This window comes from Leptodactylus fuscus, chromosome 3 (assembly GCF_031893055.1).
Source record: "Leptodactylus fuscus isolate aLepFus1 chromosome 3, aLepFus1.hap2, whole genome shotgun sequence".
NCBI lineage: Eukaryota > Metazoa > Chordata > Amphibia > Anura > Leptodactylidae > Leptodactylus > Leptodactylus fuscus.
The window spans coordinates 3,729,665-3,753,082 of record NC_134267.1 but is presented as its reverse complement, the minus strand read 5'-3'; the positions used below and the strand labels follow the sequence as shown (position 1 = coordinate 3,753,082).

The window sequence follows — 23,418 nt, the reverse complement described above, 5'->3', positions numbered from 1 at the left end:
TCAGTGGGGGTCCGGCACCACCCAGTAATAGGTGTAGAACTTCAGCCTCATCCATTCTATAGTAATGGCACCCGATGCTGCAGCTCTGAACTTATTACCGTACTTGAATCGGCTCATTGCTGCTTTTGGAACGGCCAATTGTTGCGGTATCTGAGTGTTGAATCCCCACGATCCCATTGATAGGTCTTCAGTATAAAAAAAAACCCTTTTGGGGCCAGAAAACCCCTTTAATGAGGGTGAGGCGTAATACTACCTACAACCTGTAGACCAGCGTGGCACTGTTTGTGGGGAAAAAAGGCAGCCATGTTTTTTAATCCTGTGCAACCCTTCTAGCATTTCATTATAATAATAGATACTGTATATATAAGTGACTTCTATATAGATCTTCTTCATCTGAGCTGCCTGAAAGCTTCACCAGTTCCCATTCTCATGCTCTGTACGGACCACAAATCCCAGGGTTGACTTCTCCTCGGGTGGGCGGACCCTTCTCCCCGTTTCGGCCACTAATAATAAGCTTGCAGAGTTTTGCATCCAGGCAGTAAACAAGGGTTTGCAGAAATCCTGCTCTATTATCTGAGGTTATTCCTGAGTAACAACTTGCCGCAGGCTCCTTCTCAGGAGACGCCACCGATCGCCAGCGCCTCCTCCTTTTTGGCTGATTTTCTTTATTACGCCATTTCGCTCCACTTTCACTAAATACTTTGGTAAATGGCTGAATACTTTAGTGCGAATTGTGAGATCAGGAGTCTTTGGGTATCATCTGAAGAATCCCAAGGTTCTTGTAAATCAATCATTCTCTGCCCGTGCTCCCTCGGCAGGACTCGCCGTCAAGCATATTATTTGGGTCAGATAAAATCACACATTTCTCCGAGTTACTGCTGTCAAAAAGCTGAATGTTAAAATGCTGTACGGGAGCAATGGCCCTGGAATCGGAGGACTCGCAGCAGAGATTAGACATCAGCAATGTATTTTGTATTTTTATAACATATTATAACAAGGCAGATATTGAGATGTGGATCTGGTATCCCAAAGAGTCCCAAGGCTTGATATTCATATCATTATAGCGTGGCCTATGAGTCGTGGCACTGAACGGACTCTCAATGACACCCTGAAACCCGGCACTTATCCACATGCACCTTTTATGCAGGTGATATTGGGCCAGGCTGAATGAAGATACGACAAGGTGCAATCCTGCTATAGATGCGAACTCGAGAACCCATAGGAAACCTTTATATGTATGTCAGGATATACATTGCACACAAATGACATTATGTCTATCATACACACACACACATATATATATATATACTGTATATATCACATCCCCTCCCTGCACCATTTACTGCTGGACTGTACCATGTTCTCCCCTGTGATACTAAAACACCAATAAATTTGTCCTATTTACTAAGATTCTATCCGGCGCTTTTATTAGCTGTCATCGAAATGAGTGTTTGCGCCGACAGCCGTTCCTCCGACCTCCCCCTACATATGACGCCTGCTATGGCTGAGCATGCATGTGCTTATATAGGGGTCAGGTGAGATGACCTCTGTAGACCCCTTTAGCAGCGTCTTGAAAGCAAAGAAGTTAATTTAGTAACGTTTAATATGCCCAAACCTGTTCATACACATTAGATCCCCCCAAAATCATCAGGTCTGTCCAACTCAAGTCTAGTGTGAGTGGTTATCTGCAGACATCTGTTTGTGAAGCTGCAGGAAGATCTAAGACAGTTTTACTTTACTGGACTTGTGTTGGTGTTGCCACCTTAAGTTTTAGGAATGTTCGTTATAGAAGAACTAATGTGGGGAAAAAACTAAAAACTTACCCTATTGTACAAGAGAACAAAAAGATCAGCATGATGACAAGTCAAATCCAACAGCCCAGTCCTCCTGTCCCCAACATCTGCCAAAGAAAAAATGGAATACCCGTACCCATTAGATGGACAAAGGGGAGCCAGTGGCTCAGTCAGTAGGGTGACCCATTAGACTGACAGGGGCACCGGTGGCTCGGTCAGTAGGGTTGACCCATTAGACTGATGGCCTATCCACTAAAATTATTGTTTTTAGCCATCATTAAGCCAAAATATCTTAAAACTTTGGAATCCCAATTCCCATCAGGTGATTTATCACAATTTCTCCTGTTTAGTAAATGAGACCAAAAAGTGGGAGATGTTCCACTAATTATAAATTACCCGTTTACTTCAATAGGTGGTGAAGAAGCGGCTGCTGCAATTAGTAAATTGGGAACCGTCTCCTTCACCCAGACTTGACAGCACTACCATAAAGCAACCTATTACCCAATCACTTTGCAGCGCTGCAGTCAGTGACACTTTACTGCAGAAAATCTTTTTGACCTGAAGAGATAGGAGAGAGATGCCTGACATACCTCTACAGCCTATGAACATGTATTTAGGGGAGGGGTCTTGGTCCTGTCCGATGTCCCTAATCCTGTCCCCAGGTATTCTCTTATTTGTGACAACTGTTCTTCTCTTTGCAGTTCTCAAAACCGACCAAAGAATTTTGGAAATAGTTTTTAGGTCGGCTTATTTGTCCTAAATCTAATGGGGCGCGAACCCTGGGTGCAATCTTTAATGGGGCAAAATCGGAATCTTTGTTCCGTTTGAAGGAAAGTCTGTGATTCAAGACATGACCTGAAGTCTCTTAAAGGGATTATCCACCTTTAAAAAAAAAAAAAATTAAAGCCATTGCAAATGCAAACAAAAAACAAGTTGCCTGTAGTCCGAGGACAGCGGGAACACGGGTGCGGGGTCACTTGGAGAAAGAAGAGGCGAGGATTTTGTCATTTTTTAATTATTTTTTTTTAGTTTGCACCATTTGCATCAGTTTTTTTGTTAGTTTTTTGTTTTCTGTAGACCTCCCCTTTAATGCCGTACACTGGGATTCCATATTCCTGACCAGGCTCCTGTCTTTGGCGCCATGCCGTATATCTCACTGGTAGACGTCAGCGCTCAGTCCGGCCGCTGAGACAATGAGGAATTTTTTAAAACCTTAAAGTTTCCAATCCGAAAAAAACCCCAACTTTTTATCCGAGTTCTCCTAAGTCGTCGTCCTGTCGCTGTTCTATCTGACATGATGCTGCATCTAATTTCTAAAGTGGAGATACAAGGTGGAATTCCCACTAGTCGCGCTGGCTCTCGCAGAGCCGCAGAGATGTGTGCTGTCTTGAATAAATTTGCCTTTGGAGGAGGGTCATGGGGATTTGAAGCGGCACATTCTTGTGTGGTTTGTGAAGATTCACATGGTAACCGCTGGTGTGCATTGTTAGGTTTATCTGAATAAGCACCAGCCATGTGAGTTTTAACATGATTGCCCAGGGCAATGGAGAGAGAAGAGACTAATCCAAAAGGATTGCACACACTCTTTACTCTGCTTTTTTGGAAGGTGCATGGGGGGAGAAGACGCTGCTGGAGTCGCTGGCTATGGATTTTTTAAGCTGGTGTCCTGTTTCTCCTCCTGGTCCTTATTTGTTCTGCTATCTCCCTCATCACCTAATTCTACTTCTCGCCATTATTTACCTTCCTAATGAGAGGGGCGGAGAAGTGCAAGGGATGATGGACAGCTACAAGCCCCTGCCGACGACTCGCTGTGCAAAAGGGCACTTGACTAGGGAAACGCGCCCGGGCTATTTAACCCTTCCTCTGCCCCAGGGACTCTTTAGTTTCTTTGCTGCAGGGGGTGGGGGCTAGGAAAGGGTTAAAACAAATAATTGTCAATTTCCTGATTTTGCTGCTGTGAAAGATTGATAACGTTTAGAGGCCGCACGGACACCAGACCGACGAAGTCACCTCCAGTATGTGTGACCGTCTTATTATTCTGAGAGGTTCCCCGGAGTTACACTCCCGAAATTCAGAAAATTCTAAAGTAAGATTTTCTGGAATAAGGGGGATGTATAAAAGTTTCAGCAAAATTCTTAGGCCATGGTCACATCTCTGTTTGGAGCTTCTACCACATCCATCCGAAATAGCGATCGAAGAGGTCCTGCAGGTCGGGGGGATCTGACGGACCCCATTGTGGTCATCGGATTCCAACATTGTCCAACATTCGTCAGATTTGTCTTCATTGTTTACTTGGTTCTTCTGGGCCTACGATGGAACCAAAGACCGGATGAACCAATGCAAATATCGATTCTGTGTCTTCAGGTCGTAGAAGGTTATTACAATAAATGTTATGTGTTTTCGGACATTGGTTAACCTCCTGGATTTGTGTTTTCCAATTAAAAGGGACCCTCAAAAACATGAATTAGAGGCCCCAATGTAATAGGAGGGGTCAGGCATGTTGGATGTCAGCATGTCCGATTGTTTTACTCCGAAGGGAGATGAGCTCGCCAGAGCTAAACAGCTATGTAGGGAGAATATGGTCGCCTCAAGTGATGTCATATCGTTGAGCTTATTGTGTTGGCTGTAACACGTGGAATACACACGACACATCACCCGTCTCCAAACCCGTGTAGCCAGGCCCGTCCGTGACCTCTTTTCTTAGTAGCATAGGGCTGGATCAGTTCCTTCTACTCCATTCTGTGGTCGGCCGTAGTCACTGTTGTTCCTGTCGCCTCCCCATAGTCACAGTTTTTCGTGTCGCCTCCCCAAAGTCACGTTTGTTCCTGTCGCCTCCCCATAGTCACAGTTTTTTGTGTCGCCTCCCCATAATCACGGTTGTTCCTGTCGCCTCCCCATAGTCACAGTTTTTGTGTCGCCTCTCCATAGTCACAGTTTTTCGTGTCGCCTCCCCATAGTCACAGTTTTTCGTGTCGCCTCTCCATAGTCACAGTTTTTCGTGTCGCCTCCCCATAGTCACAGTTTTTCGTGTCGCCTCCCCATAGTCACAGTTTTTCGTGTCGCCTCTCCATAGTCACAGTTTTTCGTGTCGCCTCCCCATAGTCACAGTTTTTCGTGTCGCCTCCCCATAGTCATGGTTGTTCCTGTCGCCTCTCCATAGTCACAGTTTTTCGTGTCGCCTCCCCATAGTCACAGTTTTTCGTGTCGCCTCTCCATAGTCACAGTTTTTCGTGTCGCCTCTCCATAGTCACAGTTTTTCGTGTCGCCTCCCCATAGTCACAGTTTTTCGTGTCGCCTCCCCATAGTCATGGTTGTTCCTGTCGCCTCTCCATAGTCACAGTTTTTCGTGTCGCCTCTCCATAGTCACAGTTTTTCGTGTCGCCTCTCCATAGTCACAGTTTTTCGTGTCGCCTCTCCATAGTCACAGTTTTTCGTGTCGCCTCCCCATAGTCATGGTTGTTCCTGTCGCCTCCCCATAGTCACAGTTTTTCGTGTCGCCTCTCCATAGTCACGGTTGTTCCTGTCGCCTCCCCATAGTCACAGTTTTTCGTGTCGCCTCCCCATAGTCACAGTTTTTCGTGTCGCCTCGCCATAGTCACAGTTTTTCGTGTCGCCTCCCCATAGTCACAGTTTTTCGTGTCGCCTCCCCATAGTCACAGTTTTTCGTGTCGCCTCCCCATAGTCACGGTTGTTCCTGTCACCTCCCCATAGTCACAGTTTTTCGTGTCGCCTCTCCATAGTCACAGTTTTTCGTGTCGCCTCCCCATAGTCATGGTTGTTCCTGTCGCCTACCCATAGTCACAGTTTTTCGTGTCGCCTCTCCATAGTCACAGTTTTTCGTGTCGCCTCCCCATAGTCACAGTTTTTCGTGTCGCCTCCCCATAGTCACAGTTTTTCGTGTCGCCTCTCCATAGTCAGTTTTTCGTGTCGCCTCCCCATAGTCATGGTTGTTCCTGTCGCCTCCCCATAGTCACAGTTTTTCGTGTCGCCTCTCCATAGTCACAGTTTTTCGTGTCGCCTCCCCATAGTCACAGTTTTTCGTGTCGCCTCCCCATAGTCACAGTTTTTCGTGTCGCCTCTCCATAGTCACAGTTTTTCGTGTCGCCTCTCCATAGTCACAGTTTTTTGTGTCGCCTCCCCATAGTCATGGTTGTTCCTGTCGCCTCCCCATAGTCACAGTTTTTCGTGTCGCCTCTCCATAGTCACAGTTTTTCGTGTCGCCTCCCCATAGTCATGGTTGTTCCTGTCGCCTCCCCATAGTCACAGTTTTTCGTGTCGCCTCTCCATAGTCACAGTTTTTCGTGTCGCCTCCCCATAGTCACAGTTTTTCGTGTCGCCTCCCCATAGTCACAGTTTTTCGTGTCGCCTCTCCATAGTCAGTTTTTCGTGTCGCCTCCCCATAGTCATGGTTGTTCCTGTCGCCTCCCCATAGTCACAGTTTTTCGTGTCGCCTCCCCATAGTCACAGTTTTTCGTGTCGCCTCCCCATAGTCACAGTTTTTCGTGTCGCCTCTCCATAGTCACGGTTGTTCCTGTCGCCTCCCCATAGTCACGGTTGTTCCTGTCGCCTCCCCATAGTCACAGTTTTTGTGTCGCCTCTCCATAGTCACAGTTTTTCGTGTCGCCTCCCCATAGTCACAGTTTTTCGTGTCGCCTCTCCATAGTCACAGTTTTTCGTGTCGCCTCCCCATAGTCACAGTTTTTCGTGTCGCCTCCCCATAGTCACAGTTTTTCGTGTCGCCTCTCCATAGTCACAGTTTTTCGTGTCGCCTCCCCATAGTCACAGTTTTTCGTGTCGCCTCCCCATAGTCATGGTTGTTCCTGTCGCCTCTCCATAGTCACAGTTTTTCGTGTCGCCTCCCCATAGTCACAGTTTTTCGTGTCGCCTCTCCATAGTCACAGTTTTTCGTGTCGCCTCCCCATAGTCACAGTTTTTCGTGTCGCCTCTCCATAGTCACAGTTTTTCGTGTCGCCTCTCCATAGTCACAGTTTTTTGTGTCGCCTCCCCATAATCACGGTTGTTCCTGTCGCCTCCCCATAGTCACAGTTTTTCGTGTCGCCTCTCCATAGTCACAGTTTTTCGTGTCGCCTCCCCATAGTCATGGTTGTTCCTGTCGCCTCCCCATAGTCACAGTTTTTCGTGTCGCCTCTCCATAGTCACAGTTTTTCGTGTCGCCTCCCCATAGTCACAGTTTTTCGTGTCGCCTCCCCATAGTCACAGTTTTTCGTGTCGCCTCTCCATAGTCAGTTTTTCGTGTCGCCTCCCCATAGTCATGGTTGTTCCTGTCGCCTCCCCATAGTCACAGTTTTTCGTGTCGCCTCCCCATAGTCACAGTTTTTCGTGTCGCCTCCCCATAGTCACAGTTTTTCGTGTCGCCTCTCCATAGTCACGGTTGTTCCTGTCGCCTCCCCATAGTCACGGTTGTTCCTGTCGCCTCCCCATAGTCACAGTTTTTGTGTCGCCTCTCCATAGTCACAGTTTTTCGTGTCGCCTCCCCATAGTCACAGTTTTTCGTGTCGCCTCTCCATAGTCACAGTTTTTCGTGTCGCCTCCCCATAGTCACAGTTTTTCGTGTCGCCTCCCCATAGTCACAGTTTTTCGTGTCGCCTCTCCATAGTCACAGTTTTTCGTGTCGCCTCCCCATAGTCACAGTTTTTCGTGTCGCCTCCCCATAGTCATGGTTGTTCCTGTCGCCTCTCCATAGTCACAGTTTTTCGTGTCGCCTCCCCATAGTCACAGTTTTTCGTGTCGCCTCTCCATAGTCACAGTTTTTCGTGTCGCCTCTCCATAGTCACAGTTTTTCGTGTCGCCTCCCCATAGTCACAGTTTTTCGTGTCGCCTCCCCATAGTCATGGTTGTTCCTGTCGCCTCTCCATAGTCACAGTTTTTCGTGTCGCCTCTCCATAGTCACAGTTTTTCGTGTCGCCTCTCCATAGTCACAGTTTTTCGTGTCGCCTCTCCATAGTCACAGTTTTTCGTGTCGCCTCCCCATAGTCATGGTTGTTCCTGTCGCCTCCCCATAGTCACAGTTTTTCGTGTCGCCTCTCCATAGTCACGGTTGTTCCTGTCGCCTCCCCATAGTCACAGTTTTTCGTGTCGCCTCCCCATAGTCACAGTTTTTCGTGTCGCCTCGCCATAGTCACAGTTTTTCGTGTCGCCTCCCCATAGTCACAGTTTTTCGTGTCGCCTCCCCATAGTCACAGTTTTTCGTGTCGCCTCCCCATAGTCACGGTTGTTCCTGTCACCTCCCCATAGTCACAGTTTTTCGTGTCGCCTCTCCATAGTCACAGTTTTTCGTGTCGCCTCCCCATAGTCATGGTTGTTCCTGTCGCCTACCCATAGTCACAGTTTTTCGTGTCGCCTCTCCATAGTCACAGTTTTTCGTGTCGCCTCCCCATAGTCACAGTTTTTCGTGTCGCCTCCCCATAGTCACAGTTTTTCGTGTCGCCTCTCCATAGTCAGTTTTTCGTGTCGCCTCCCCATAGTCATGGTTGTTCCTGTCGCCTCCCCATAGTCACAGTTTTTCGTGTCGCCTCTCCATAGTCACAGTTTTTCGTGTCGCCTCCCCATAGTCACAGTTTTTCGTGTCGCCTCCCCATAGTCACAGTTTTTCGTGTCGCCTCTCCATAGTCACAGTTTTTCGTGTCACCTCCCCATAGTCACAGTTTTTCGTGTCGCCTCTCCATAGTCACAGTTTTTCGTGTCGCCTCCCCATAGTCATGGTTGTTCCTGTCGCCTACCCATAGTCACAGTTTTTCGTGTCGCCTCTCCATAGTCACAGTTTTTCGTGTCGCCTCCCCATAGTCACAGTTTTTCGTGTCGCCTCCCCATAGTCACAGTTTTTCGTGTCGCCTCTCCATAGTCAGTTTTTCGTGTCGCCTCCCCATAGTCATGGTTGTTCCTGTCGCCTCCCCATAGTCACAGTTTTTCGTGTCGCCTCTCCATAGTCACAGTTTTTCGTGTCGCCTCCCCATAGTCACAGTTTTTCGTGTCGCCTCCCCATAGTCACAGTTTTTCGTGTCGCCTCTCCATAGTCACAGTTTTTCGTGTCGCCTCTCCATAGTCACAGTTTTTTGTGTCGCCTCCCCATAGTCATGGTTGTTCCTGTCGCCTCCCCATAGTCACAGTTTTTCGTGTCGCCTCTCCATAGTCACAGTTTTTCGTGTCGCCTCCCCATAGTCATGGTTGTTCCTGTCGCCTCCCCATAGTCACAGTTTTTCGTGTCGCCTCTCCATAGTCACAGTTTTTCGTGTCGCCTCCCCATAGTCACAGTTTTTCGTGTCGCCTCCCCATAGTCACAGTTTTTCGTGTCGCCTCTCCATAGTCAGTTTTTCGTGTCGCCTCCCCATAGTCATGGTTGTTCCTGTCGCCTCCCCATAGTCACAGTTTTTCGTGTCGCCTCCCCATAGTCACAGTTTTTCGTGTCGCCTCCCCATAGTCACAGTTTTTCGTGTCGCCTCTCCATAGTCACGGTTGTTCCTGTCGCCTCCCCATAGTCACGGTTGTTCCTGTCGCCTCCCCATAGTCACAGTTTTTGTGTCGCCTCTCCATAGTCACAGTTTTTCGTGTCGCCTCCCCATAGTCACAGTTTTTCGTGTCGCCTCTCCATAGTCACAGTTTTTCGTGTCGCCTCCCCATAGTCACAGTTTTTCGTGTCGCCTCCCCATAGTCACAGTTTTTCGTGTCGCCTCTCCATAGTCACAGTTTTTCGTGTCGCCTCCCCATAGTCACAGTTTTTCGTGTCGCCTCCCCATAGTCATGGTTGTTCCTGTCGCCTCTCCATAGTCACAGTTTTTCGTGTCGCCTCCCCATAGTCACAGTTTTTCGTGTCGCCTCTCCATAGTCACAGTTTTTCGTGTCGCCTCCCCATAGTCACAGTTTTTCGTGTCGCCTCTCCATAGTCACAGTTTTTCGTGTCGCCTCTCCATAGTCACAGTTTTTTGTGTCGCCTCCCCATAATCACGGTTGTTCCTGTCGCCTCCCCATAGTCACAGTTTTTCGTGTCGCCTCTCCATAGTCACAGTTTTTCGTGTCGCCTCCCCATAGTCATGGTTGTTCCTGTCGCCTCCCCATAGTCACAGTTTTTCGTGTCGCCTCTCCATAGTCACAGTTTTTCGTGTCGCCTCCCCATAGTCACAGTTTTTCGTGTCGCCTCCCCATAGTCACAGTTTTTCGTGTCGCCTCTCCATAGTCAGTTTTTCGTGTCGCCTCCCCATAGTCATGGTTGTTCCTGTCGCCTCCCCATAGTCACAGTTTTTCGTGTCGCCTCCCCATAGTCACAGTTTTTCGTGTCGCCTCCCCATAGTCACAGTTTTTCGTGTCGCCTCTCCATAGTCACGGTTGTTCCTGTCGCCTCCCCATAGTCACGGTTGTTCCTGTCGCCTCCCCATAGTCACAGTTTTTGTGTCGCCTCTCCATAGTCACAGTTTTTCGTGTCGCCTCCCCATAGTCACAGTTTTTCGTGTCGCCTCTCCATAGTCACAGTTTTTCGTGTCGCCTCCCCATAGTCACAGTTTTTCGTGTCGCCTCCCCATAGTCACAGTTTTTCGTGTCGCCTCTCCATAGTCACAGTTTTTCGTGTCGCCTCCCCATAGTCACAGTTTTTCGTGTCGCCTCCCCATAGTCATGGTTGTTCCTGTTGCCTCTCCATAGTCACAGTTTTTCGTGTCGCCTCCCCATAGTCACAGTTTTTCGTGTCGCCTCTCCATAGTCACAGTTTTTCGTGTCGCCTCTCCATAGTCACAGTTTTTCGTGTCGCCTCCCCATAGTCACAGTTTTTCGTGTCGCCTCCCCATAGTCATGGTTGTTCCTGTCGCCTCTCCATAGTCACAGTTTTTCGTGTCGCCTCTCCATAGTCACAGTTTTTCGTGTCGCCTCTCCATAGTCACAGTTTTTCGTGTCGCCTCTCCATAGTCACAGTTTTTCGTGTCGCCTCCCCATAGTCATGGTTGTTCCTGTCGCCTCCCCATAGTCACAGTTTTTCGTGTCGCCTCTCCATAGTCACGGTTGTTCCTGTCGCCTCCCCATAGTCACAGTTTTTCGTGTCGCCTCCCCATAGTCACAGTTTTTCGTGTCGCCTCGCCATAGTCACAGTTTTTCGTGTCGCCTCCCCATAGTCACAGTTTTTCGTGTCGCCTCCCCATAGTCACAGTTTTTCGTGTCGCCTCCCCATAGTCACGGTTGTTCCTGTCACCTCCCCATAGTCACAGTTTTTCGTGTCGCCTCTCCATAGTCACAGTTTTTCGTGTCGCCTCCCCATAGTCATGGTTGTTCCTGTCGCCTACCCATAGTCACAGTTTTTCGTGTCGCCTCTCCATAGTCACAGTTTTTCGTGTCGCCTCCCCATAGTCACAGTTTTTCGTGTCGCCTCCCCATAGTCACAGTTTTTCGTGTCGCCTCTCCATAGTCAGTTTTTCGTGTCGCCTCCCCATAGTCATGGTTGTTCCTGTCGCCTCCCCATAGTCACAGTTTTTCGTGTCGCCTCTCCATAGTCACAGTTTTTCGTGTCGCCTCCCCATAGTCACAGTTTTTCGTGTCGCCTCCCCATAGTCACAGTTTTTCGTGTCGCCTCTCCATAGTCACAGTTTTTCGTGTCGCCTCTCCATAGTCACAGTTTTTTGTGTCGCCTCCCCATAGTCATGGTTGTTCCTGTCGCCTCCCCATAGTCACAGTTTTTCGTGTCGCCTCTCCATAGTCACAGTTTTTCGTGTCGCCTCCCCATAGTCATGGTTGTTCCTGTCGCCTCCCCATAGTCACAGTTTTTGTGTCGCCTCCCCATAGTCACAGTTTTTCGTGTCGCCTCTCCATAGTCACAGTTTTTCGTGTCGCCTCCCCATAGTCACAGTTTTTCGTGTCGCCTCCCCATAGTCACAGTTTTTCGTGTCGCCTCTCCATAGTCAGTTTTTCGTGTCGCCTCCCCATAGTCATGGTTGTTCCTGTCGCCTCCCCATAGTCACAGTTTTTCGTGTCGCCTCCCCATAGTCACAGTTTTTCGTGTCGCCTCTCCATAGTCACAGTTTTTCGTGTCGCCTCCCCATAGTCACAGTTTTTCGTGTCGCCTCCCCATAGTCACAGTTTTTCGTGTCGCCTCTCCATAGTCACAGTTTTTCGTGTCGCCTCCCCATAGTCACAGTTTTTCGTGTCGCCTCCCCATAGTCACGGTTGTTCCTGTCGCCTCCCCATAGTCACGGTTTTTCGTGTCGCCTCCCCATAGTCACGGTTGTTCCTGTCGCCTCCCCATAGTCACGGTTGTTCCTGTCGCCTCTCCATAGTCACAGTTTTTCGTGTCGCCTCTCCATAGTCACAGTTTTTCGTGTCGCCTCCCCATAGTCACAGTTTTTCGTGTCGCCTCCCCATAGTCACAGTTTTTCGTGTCGCCTCCCCATAGTCACAGTTTTTCGTGTCGCCTCCCCATAGTCACAGTTTTTCGTGTCGCCTCCCCATAGTCACAGTTTTTCGTGTCGCCTCCCCATAGTCACGGTTGTTCCTGTCGCCTCCCCATAGTCACAGTTTTTCGTGTCGCCTCCCCATAGTCACGGTTGTTCCTGTCGCCTCCCCATAGTCACAGTTTTTCGTGTCGCCTCCCCATAGTCAGTTTTTCGTGTCGCCTCCCCATAGTCACAGTTTTTCGTGTCGCCTCTCCATAGTCACAGTTTTTCGTGTCGCCTCCCCATAGTCACAGTTTTTCGTGTCGCCTCCCCATAGTCACAGTTTTTCGTGTCGCCTCCCCATAGTCACAGTTTTTCGTGTCGCCTCCCCATAGTCACAGTTTTTCGTGTCGCCTCTCCATAGTCACAGTTTTTCGTGTCGCCTCCCCATAGTCACAGTTTTTCGTGTCGCCTCTCCATAGTCACAGTTTTTCGTGTCGCCTCCCCATAGTCACAATTTTTCGTGTCGCCTCCCCATACACCTCTCCTGAGGACTAACGGCGCATCAGCCCATAATCTTCTTGGCAAACAAAATGGATATGTGCGGTTCAGTATCTCATATTTAGGACGTCTGTGTCCCGGGGGGCCGCGCACATTACTACAGGGGTTAAGCCTGTGATTATACAATAACGGTGGGAACACTTAGAAGAGGTCGCGCGTGTCTTATGGTCAATGTGTATTTATACTAAATGTCCACGGAAATGAACCAAATCTGTGACTGGTCAGATCTTCTTATAGTTTCATCTGGATTGAATAATCATAATCCATTAAGCAGTTTGCAGTAACTCCCAAATCTCCTCTAGGGGGCGCCATAAATTATGTAAAGTGAACCTGCCCTATGAATATATGATAGAGGGAGAGAAGCTGACCTGTGTGATATCATATACCCCTATATATCACATAGCTCAGCTTCTCTCCCTCTCTTATATACCCCTATATATCACACAGCTCAGCTTCTCTCCTCTATCATATACCCCTATATATCACACAGCTCAGCTTCTCTCCTCTATCCTATAACCTTATATATCACACAGCTCAGCTTCTCTCCTCTATCATATACCCCTATATATCACACAGCTGAGCTTCTCTCCTCTATCCTATACCCCTATATATCACACAGCTGAGCTTCTCTCCTCTATCCTATACCCCTATATATCACACAGCTCAGCTTCTCTCCTCTATCATATACCCCTATATATCACACAGCTCAGCTTCTCTCCTCTATCCTATACCCCTATATATCACACAGCTCAGCTTCTCTCCTCTATCATATACCCCTATATATCACACAGCTCAGCTTCTCTCCTCTATCCTATACCCCTATATATCACACAGCTCAGCTTCTCTCCTCTATCATATAACCCTATATATCACACAGCTCAGCTTCTCTCCTCTATCCTATACCCCTATATATCACACAGCTCAGCTTCTCTCCTCTATCATATACCCCTATATATCACACAGCTCAGCTTCTCTCCTCTATCCTATAACCCTATATATCACACAGCTCAGCTTCTCTCCTCTATCCTATAACCCTATATATCACACAGCTCAGCTTCTCTCCTCTATCATATAACCCTATATATCACACAGCTCAGCTTTTCTCCTCTATCCTATACCCCTATATATCACACAGCTCAGCTTCTCTCCTCTATCCTATAACCCTATATATCACACAGCTCAGCTTCTCTCCTATCATATACCCCTATATATCACACAGCTCAGCTTCTCTCCTCTATCATATAACCCTATATATCACAGAGCTCAGCTTCTCTCCTCTATCCTATAACCCTATATATCACACAGCTCAGCTTCTCTCCTCTATCATATACCCCTATATATCACACAGCTCAGCTTCTCTCCTCTATCATATAACCTTATATATCACACAGCTCAGCTTCTCTCCTCTATCCTATAACCCTATATATCACACAGCTCAGCTTCTCTCCTCTATCCTATACCCCTATATATCACACAGCTCAGCTTCTCTATTCTATCATATAATCCTATATATCACACAGCTCAGCTTCTCTCCTCTATCATATACCCCTATATATCACACAGCTCAGCTTCTCTCCTCTATCCTATACCCCTATATATCACACAGCTCAGCTTCTCTCCTCTATCATATAACCCTATATATCACACAGCTCAGCTTCTCTCCTCTATCCTATAACCCTATATATCACACAGCTCAGCTTCTCTCCTCTATCATATAACCCTATATATCACAGAGCTCAGCTTCTCTCCTCTATCCTATAACCCTATATATCACACAGCTCAGCTTCTCTCCTCTATCATATACCCCTATATATCACACAGCTCAGCTTCTCTCCTCTATCCTATACCCCTATATATCACACAGCTCAGCTTCTCTCCTCTATCATATAACCCTATATATCACACAGCTCAGCTTCTCTCCTCTATCCTATACCCCTATATATCACACAGCTCAGCTTCTCTCCTCTATCATATACTCCTATATATCACACAGCTCAGCTTCTCTCCTCTATCCTATAACCCTATATATCACACAGCTCAGCTTCTCTCCTCTATCCTATAACCCTATATATCACACAGCTCAGCTTTTCTCCTCTATCCTATACCCCTATATATCACACAGCTCAGCTTCTCTCCTCTATCCTATAACCCTATATATCACACAGCTCAGCTTCTCTCCTATCATATACCCCTATATATCACACAGCTCAGCTTCTCTCCTCTATCATATAACCCTATATATCACAGAGCTCAGCTTCTCTCCTCTATCCTATAACCCTATATATCACACAGCTCAGCTTCTCTCCTCTATCATATACCCCTATATATCACACAGCTCAGCTTCTCTATTCTATCATATAATCCTATATATCACACAGCTCAGCTTCTCTCCTCTATCATATACCCCTATATATCACACAGCTCAGCTTCTCTCCTCTATCCTATACCCCTATATATCACACAGCTCAGCTTCTCTCCTCTATCATATAACCCTATATATCACACAGCTCAGCTTCTCTCCTCTATCCTATAACCCTATATATCACACAGCTCAGCTTCTCTCCTCTATCCTATAACCCTATATATCACACAGCTCAGCTTCTCTCCTCTATCCTATAACCCTATATATCACACAGCTCAGCTTCTCTCCTCTATCCTATAACCCTATATCACACAGCTCAGCTTCTCTCCTCTATCATATAACCCTACATATCACACAGCTCAGCTTCTCTCCTTTATCCTATACCCCTATATATCACACAGCTCCGCTTCTCTCCTCTATCATATACCCCTATATATCACACAGCTCAGCTTCTCTCCTCTATCATATAACCCTATATATCACACAGCTCAGCTTCTCTCCTCTATCATATAACCCTATATATCACACAGCTCAGCTTCTCTCCTCTATCATATACCCCTATATATCACACAGCTCAGCTTCTCTCCTCTATCATATACCCCTATATATCACACAGCTCAGCTTCTCTCCTCTATCATATAACCCTATATATCACACAGCTCAGCTTCTCTCCTCTATCCTATACCCCTATATATCACACAGCTCAGCTTCTCTCCTCTATCCTATAACCCTATATATCACACAGCTCAGCTTCTCTCCTCTATCATATAACCCTATATATCACACAGCTCAGCTTCTCTCCTCTATCATATACCCCTATATATCACACAGCTCAGCTTCTCTCCTCTATCATATAACCCTATATATCACACAGCTCAGCTTCTCTCCTCTATCATATAACCTTATATATCACACAGCTCAGCTTCTCTCCTCTATTATATACCCCTATATATCACAGAGCTCAGCTTCTCTCCTCTATCATATACCCCTATATATCACACAGCTCAGCTTCTCTCCTCTATCCTATAACCCTATATATCACACAGCTCAGCTTCTCTCCTCTATCATATACCCCTATATATCACACAGCTCAGCTTCTCTTCTATCATATACCCCTATATATCACACAGCTCAGCTTCTCTCCTCTATCCTATACCCCTATATATCACACAGCTCAGCTTCTCTCCTCTATCATATACCCCTATATATCACACAGCTCAGCTTCTCTCCTCTATCATATACCCCTATATATCACACAGCTCAGCTTCTCTCCTCTATCATATACCCCTATATATTACACAGCTCAGCTTCTCTCCTCTATCTTTTCCTGCTCTTGGATATGGCTACCGATGAGATATAATGGATTCTGTATCTCGCTCTATATCTGGATCTCTGTATCAGATAATTTGGAGTCTTGGCTACTGTAAGAATTATATTATATATATACTGTATACATATCAGCGCTTTATATCAGACATGAAGAAATGACATTTTCTTACAAGGTGGAGATTCACTTTCAGACTTCTTTCCTTTCTTTTTACCGTTTTTTGTGTCTTTGAGGGAAATTGTTAATAATTCGTCGATTACAGAAGAATATTCCGGATTTTTCTGATTTTCGCTTTACTGTCTGAGGCGATTAGTTTTTCCCTTTCATGTGACTGTGCAGTATATGGATCCCAGTGTGAGATACCGCAGACTGTTCCCCAATAGCCAGCGTGATGTGAGACTGAGTACGGGGCGGCTCCCGTGTATTCGCGCTGCGCCGGCTCTATGTGGTGACATATATCGGTAATATAATACACATGTGATCACATTATATACCTGTATAGTAGGACATAACAATGGCGCAGGCTCTGACTTGTCCTCAGCTCGGAGGTCACTGCACATCCGTCTAATGCGGCAGAAAACCTGTTGCAGCCGCTCGCCCCGGATCCGGATTATCTCAGACCTTTGTTCTGGCGTTTTCTCCCAAAACAACAAATTGAGAGGAGAAGTGATCTGTTCTGTGGATTCTGCGAGCGAGCGAGCGCCGCGTTATCAGGGCGATGATGCCGCTTACTTGTCTGTGACGGGGAAGTGTCTACAGAGACCAAACACAATCGCGGCGCCATCGTCACGGCCAGGACAGGAGGCTTCTTAGATTTGGGGATGTTTTTCTGATCAGATAATGAAGGCGATGACGGAACTTGTTATTTTTGTATCAAATCTTCTGTTACTTTATATTTTATACAAGAAAATCAAATCAAATAAGTTTCCATTCAGAGATGCAGATGTGGAATATCAGAGACTCTACATGTAGAGGTGACGGCGGGTCTCATAGAAGCCCCTCACCCCGAGCTCGGATGTCACACACAGGGTTAGATTTAGGGAAGACGCCTCCTGACACCAGGTAATACCATTAGTAATGGGGCAGGACACGGTGACAATGACAAGCGCAGGGAGCGATGTGGAGTCGGGGGGCAGTAAGGGCCACACAGGCCCCAACACCCACAAGGGTCAGGAAGCCGAATTTACCTGTCAGTATCGGTTTCTGGGATATGGGAAGAAACCGGGGAATCCGGAGGAACCCACAGAAATATGGGGAGAACACGTCAACTATCTGCGTTACATTTGTATCAGAACTGGGGTCTGTGACCAGGGGGGTGAGGACCGGCCAAACAGACCCCCGAGTAATATCTGTGGCATGAAATATTCAGTCTATAGGTTTAATAATCAGAGATATAAGGGAGGCGACGCATCAGGTGACTGGGCCATGGAGACCGGATTTACCTTCGCGTGATTTCTATGGACCCCGTGTTAGTAGCTCATACAAGTTCATGGATCATCTCTGCACCTAATAAGGTCACTGGACGTTGGATCTGTCGGGGTCTTTCCATCCAGCAGCCCCCCAGTGATGATCCTAGACCTGTTACAGGAACGTCTGCGGCCCCGTCTGTTCCCCACTACGGCACCTCCTACTGGTTACATAATAAATGGTTCTATAGGGACAATAAGCCTTATGTTACCCCCAAATTCTGTGTTTACAGGGGCGGGGTGAGTGTAAGGGATTCTTGTAAGATTAGATTCGAGTCATTGTAATTGAGATTATCTGCTGTTACATAAACTATGTGCTGTAATAAATATGGAAGGTGTAGATGATGAGGCCGAGTACAGGACTCCCCCCTTATGTGCCAGGACTGAGGGCCGCTCTGGCGTTATATGGCTGCCCATTCATTTGCATTGCAATTCAAGGCCTTTGCATCTGTTAATAGGAACCGCTCCACTTATTGGAGCACAGTTGGTATTTTCTCTTTAGCCCCATCATTCCTGAGTAACAAGTGCAGGTAGTTTTGGTGCCTGATGTGCTATGTAACCCTGTAATGTCAGGTGGGTGGGGTCAGGTGGGGGTGTGACTCAGAGCTCCAATCAGGGGCAGCCAATGTCAGAGCTCAGCATGACACCCCTGCTCTTGCTGACCCTGCCCCCCTGACACTACAGAGACTAAATAATATATCAGACACCAAAACTAACAGCAAAGCTCAGGAATTGTGGGGGGGGGGGGGTAAAGAGAAGATTCCAACTGTCCCAGAATCGGTGGAGCAGCAGCTATTAGAGCTGGACTTGTTGGAGATGGGGAAAGGTTCTGTGTAAAGCTGCGGCCACATAATGCAGGAAAGCTGTTTTTGTTGCAGATTTTGCTGCATTTTGTTTTGTGCCAAAGCAGAGAGAGACTTCAGAAGAAATGGAGACTATGAAGGAAAGCCTCGCACTCCTCCCTTCTGCAGAATCTTTGGCAACATCTGCAATTAAAAAAAAAAAGTAGCTTCTCCACAACCTGAGAATGCGAAAGTGGTTCCCCGGAGCGGCGGTGCGTCTGCAGACCCCTCTGTATGGCCGTGCAAACTCCTGTAGTGATGGGTGCCCGAGCCTTGTGCACAGCCTTGGGGGTGTATATATATATATATATATATATATATACTGTATATACACAGCGTACAGAATATTGTGCACTCACTGAATCGCTCTCATGTATTGTCTGTGACATAAAATACTTGCAGCGGATTGTTTGTTGGCTCCTTGTCTGATGTACGACACTGTGTCTTGTAGACTGGCAAAAAACTGAAGCCCAGAAGAGGCGGGAACAACTTCTACTGGATGAACTGGTTATCCTGGTTAACAAGCGCGATGCCTTGGTCAGAGACTTGGATGCCCAAGAGAAGGAGTAAGTTCATGTAGACGCCATATAGTATATAATACACATGTATCAAGTATATAAACCCATCCGTCTGTCTGATACCATCGGTCATGACACGAGGACATCGGCCAACATTACTGCCAGTATTAGAAGTGTGGAAGAGCTGATGGAAGGGCCGACCTGGGGGCCACAATGTTCCTATGGCCGGTCATAGGCTTCTTGCTAACTTTTACAGTCAGGGAAAGCTTTACAGGTGGGAAAACATGGAAAACATATGGAAGCAAGAAGGAAACCTGCAAATGTGGAGATTGTATTTTGACATCTCCCACATAAGCCGCCATCGGACAGATTACCGGCCCCGGACCCTTCATGGTCCAACTCAACTAAACCTATAAAAGCCTAGGCTTCACTTAACCGGCAGAAGGCCCAGCCCTGTAACATGGATAATGACATAGATATAAAATATTCCTGATGGATATGATGACGGGGAGCCCAACACTTGGTAACCTGTAAGATTTTCAGAGCCGCCCCCCATGGCCCCCGCCAGACACAGTCCACTTCTTCATGTCGGCCCGGCTTGTAGTAAGTTAGACCTATATTGGATTTATTGGGATGTTTTACTACTTTTTGCATCATCACTGTGTCTGTTATACGGCTCATACACTATAAGGGCTTCAGGATAAATATATTGTCGGCCGCGGATGTCACAAGTCAGTCTCTATAATGGGATTGCACCGTATACAGTCCATGTGAGCTATTACTACAGCATGTCATGGCCGGGCAGTAGAGACGGACACGTGAAGGGACATGAGCTCAATAGTAATAGACGGAGAATAGAAACACAGACACGGAAGTGAATCTGCAAAGCGGGTTTATTATTATAACAAGAATCTGCCGTGTTATACCAGATTTACAGTCTTTGTAATAATCCCATATGTGAGATAATTTAGCATTATGTCAAAATTCAGTCGCAAAGAAGAGAAGGAGTTATGTCTGTATTATGTATTATATGTTATGTCTATAGATCAGTGTATATGGTATCTGCATATACAGCAATCCTTTGGAATATATCACATAGACCCGGCTATAGAGAGACGACTAAGAGAATATCTGCGGCCTCCGCGTCTGCTGTCCTGGTGCTCGAGGCCTCCAGGCATGAACGGACGACATATACAATATACAGTATATTATATTATATATTACATTACGTTATATTCTATTATTACATTATATTATACATTAGATTACATTATATTACATTATATTATATTATTACATTATATTATTATATTCTATTACATTCCAGCATATTTTGTGCTCCTTTATATGACCCCCACTTGCACTAAGTGAGTATATAATATATCAGAGAATAACATAGAACACAAATATATATATCTAAGGCAGATATCACTTAAGGTGTTTTTTTTTCCCCTATTTTTCCTATTTTTTCCTCCATCTTTTTCCCTGTTTTTTCTCTTAATACTATAATTGTCACTTTCCTGAATTCTCTGAGCGCTGTAAATGACGGAAACCTTCGCACAATCTCCCGCATTTCTGACGACTTCTGACAATTGTACGTCTTTATTACAGGGCCGAGGAAGAGGAGGAACACTTAGAGCGGACTCTAGAGCAGAACAAAGGCAAAATGACAAAGAAAGAAGAGAAATGTCTAATCCAGTGACCACCGGTGTCTGGGAACGCCGCCGCTCCGGCCCATAATCCCTTGTGCGTCAGGGTTTCACCGAGTGACTGGAAGCGCCGTATAAAGCCTGTGCCGGAGCCTGCGAGGAGCGGCCGAGTCACACGCAACAGTTTTAAATATAATCATTTTGGGTTTTGTTGCTCTGACATGTTTGACTTTAACCCGACTTCTGCGTTTTGTAGAGACTGCAAGAGCATTCTGGCACTGATGGGGTTAAACGAATGCTTTTTTTTTTTTTTTTTTTAATGCACCGCTGTCGTGGAGTCAGTAACGCACGCTGAAGCCGGATCCACGGAGGCGGCCACCTGTTGTACGGCCCAGGGACTTCTCCAAGCAACTTTTCTTCCATTAGCAGTCGCCTGGCGAGATACGAGAGACGGTCGCAGAGATCTCGCCAGAGCGGCTGAATATTGTTTTAATTGAGCTACAGCAGAGACTGCGGCGTCTCCATCCGTGTCCTCACCTCGTCCTGCCATTTTCTATCGCTATGTCAGCTGGTTTACCTGCCCGGCTCGATTTCCAGGCGTTTATTTGAGCAGCTATTTTCCATAATATTCTCCACAAATCCATGAAATACTTGTCTGTTCCGCCAGAGGACGGAGCCGCGTGTCCTAGATTACCCACAAGCCCCTCCATATTACGTCTGGCTTCAAACCTAATGCAGTTTACATTACCCAGTCAGAAGCTTCAACCGTCTGTGGGAGAAACCTATTTATTTCATGCTTTTAACTACGACTGAAACTCTCCATTATTATTATTATTCGCTTACGAGGCCGTCGCTATTTATTTCTGCAAAAAAATAAAAAAACAAATAAAAAAAAAAAAAAAAGTTCTTCATGTGTCATGCCACATTGTACCGGTATGATCTATAATGTGTCCTGTCTGAATATACATCATGTCACATTGGTGCAACTGTTTATTTATTACTGTCTCATACAATTTTCAATAAAATCAGAATATTTCTTACCGTATTATTGGGGGTTTATTAAGGGGGGGGGTTAAAGTGTATGTAGGAGCGTCTGTATCATAAATCCTACATAATATGTGTCTAGATAGATAGATAGATAGATAGATAGATAGATAGATAGAAGATAGATAGGGCATGGATAGATAGATAGATAGATAGATAGATAGATAGATAGATAGATAGATAGATAGATAGATAGATAGGGCATAGATAGATAGATAGATAGATAGATAGATAGATAGATAGATAGGGCATAGATAGATAGGGCATAGATAGATAGATAGATAGATAGATAGATAGATAGATAGATAGATAGATAGATAGATATGAGATAGATAGATAGATATGAGATAGATAGATAGATAGATATGAGATAGATAGATATGATAGATAGATAGATATGAGATAGATAGATATGAGATAGATAGATAGATAGATAGATATGAGATAGATAGATATGAGATAGATAGATATTAGATAGATAGATAGATAGATAGATAGATAGATAGATAGATAGATAGATAGATAGATAGATAGATAGGAGATAGATAGATAGATACTGTAGATAGATAGATAGATAGATAGATAGATAGATAGATAGATAGATAGATAGATAGATAGATAGATAGATAGATAGATAGATAGATAGATACTGTAGATAGATACTGTAAATAGATAGATAGCTGGCTATATAAATATAAGGGCCTGTAATCACCAGATACAGGGGTCGGATTCTCTGCCATGTCCATAGACCTTGTGTCACATTGTTACTTACACTATTACTATGTATCACATCTGAAGGGTCTTATATTTTGTTATTTACATTCTGGGGTAACAATTAAAATAAATGTAGCAGACAAACCATTTCATTACAAGATTCCTGGAAAGTTCTGTGTATCCATTTCTGCTTAGACTATATACTATCACTAACAATCTATATCCTCTTACTGTATATAGTGATATTTCTTAACTAAGGTAATATATCCCTATATAATCCATATATTACATTCCCTCCTAGATCCTGCAGGTTTATGTATAAAGACATCAATGCAAAGTCTATGTGAGAGTCAGGTCTGACAGAGAAAGACAGAAAGAAGTATACAAGTATACAAAGGCCTTACTGGTCTCATCCCAGTGTGAACAGGTGGCAACTCCTGCATGTGCTGCATTACATGTAGTGGTGTAATAGTACAACAAACTATTATATGTTTAGATAGATAGATAGATAGATAGATAGATAGATAGATAGATAGATAGATAGATAGATAGATAGATAGATAGAGTGAGTACAGAGATCACTGGGTGGACATAGCAGGGTCTCCTGTCAGGGCTCAGTCCTGGAGCAAGAAGTTTCCATTTCAGATATTCCCGGTAATACTTTCAGATTTTCTACATTTTCGATGGTTTTGAGAAGTTTTGCCTCGTACTTATTATATTTACACATATATTAGATTTATTTCGTTGATATTTTACATGCAGAAAGTTTTAAAAA

At 45.6% G+C, this 23,418-nt stretch overlaps 1 protein-coding gene across 5 annotated transcripts in view; it reads left to right on the top strand.

Annotated features, from left to right (window-relative positions):
- The window catches only part of EHBP1 (EH domain binding protein 1), a 249,130-nt gene extending 227,206 nt beyond the window's left edge, over positions 1 to 21,924 (top strand). For all 5 annotated transcript variants that reach the window (XM_075266974.1, XM_075266972.1, XM_075266971.1 and 2 more), the window contains 2 exons: positions 19,170 to 19,284; positions 20,848 to 21,924. In XM_075266974.1, the coding sequence (XP_075123075.1) occupies positions 19,170 to 19,284; positions 20,848 to 20,938 (206 nt within the window). In that variant the 3' untranslated portion in view covers positions 20,939 to 21,924. The remainder of the gene's footprint in view (positions 1 to 19,169; positions 19,285 to 20,847) is intronic.
- The last annotated feature ends 1,494 nt before the right edge of the window (positions 21,925 to 23,418 follow it).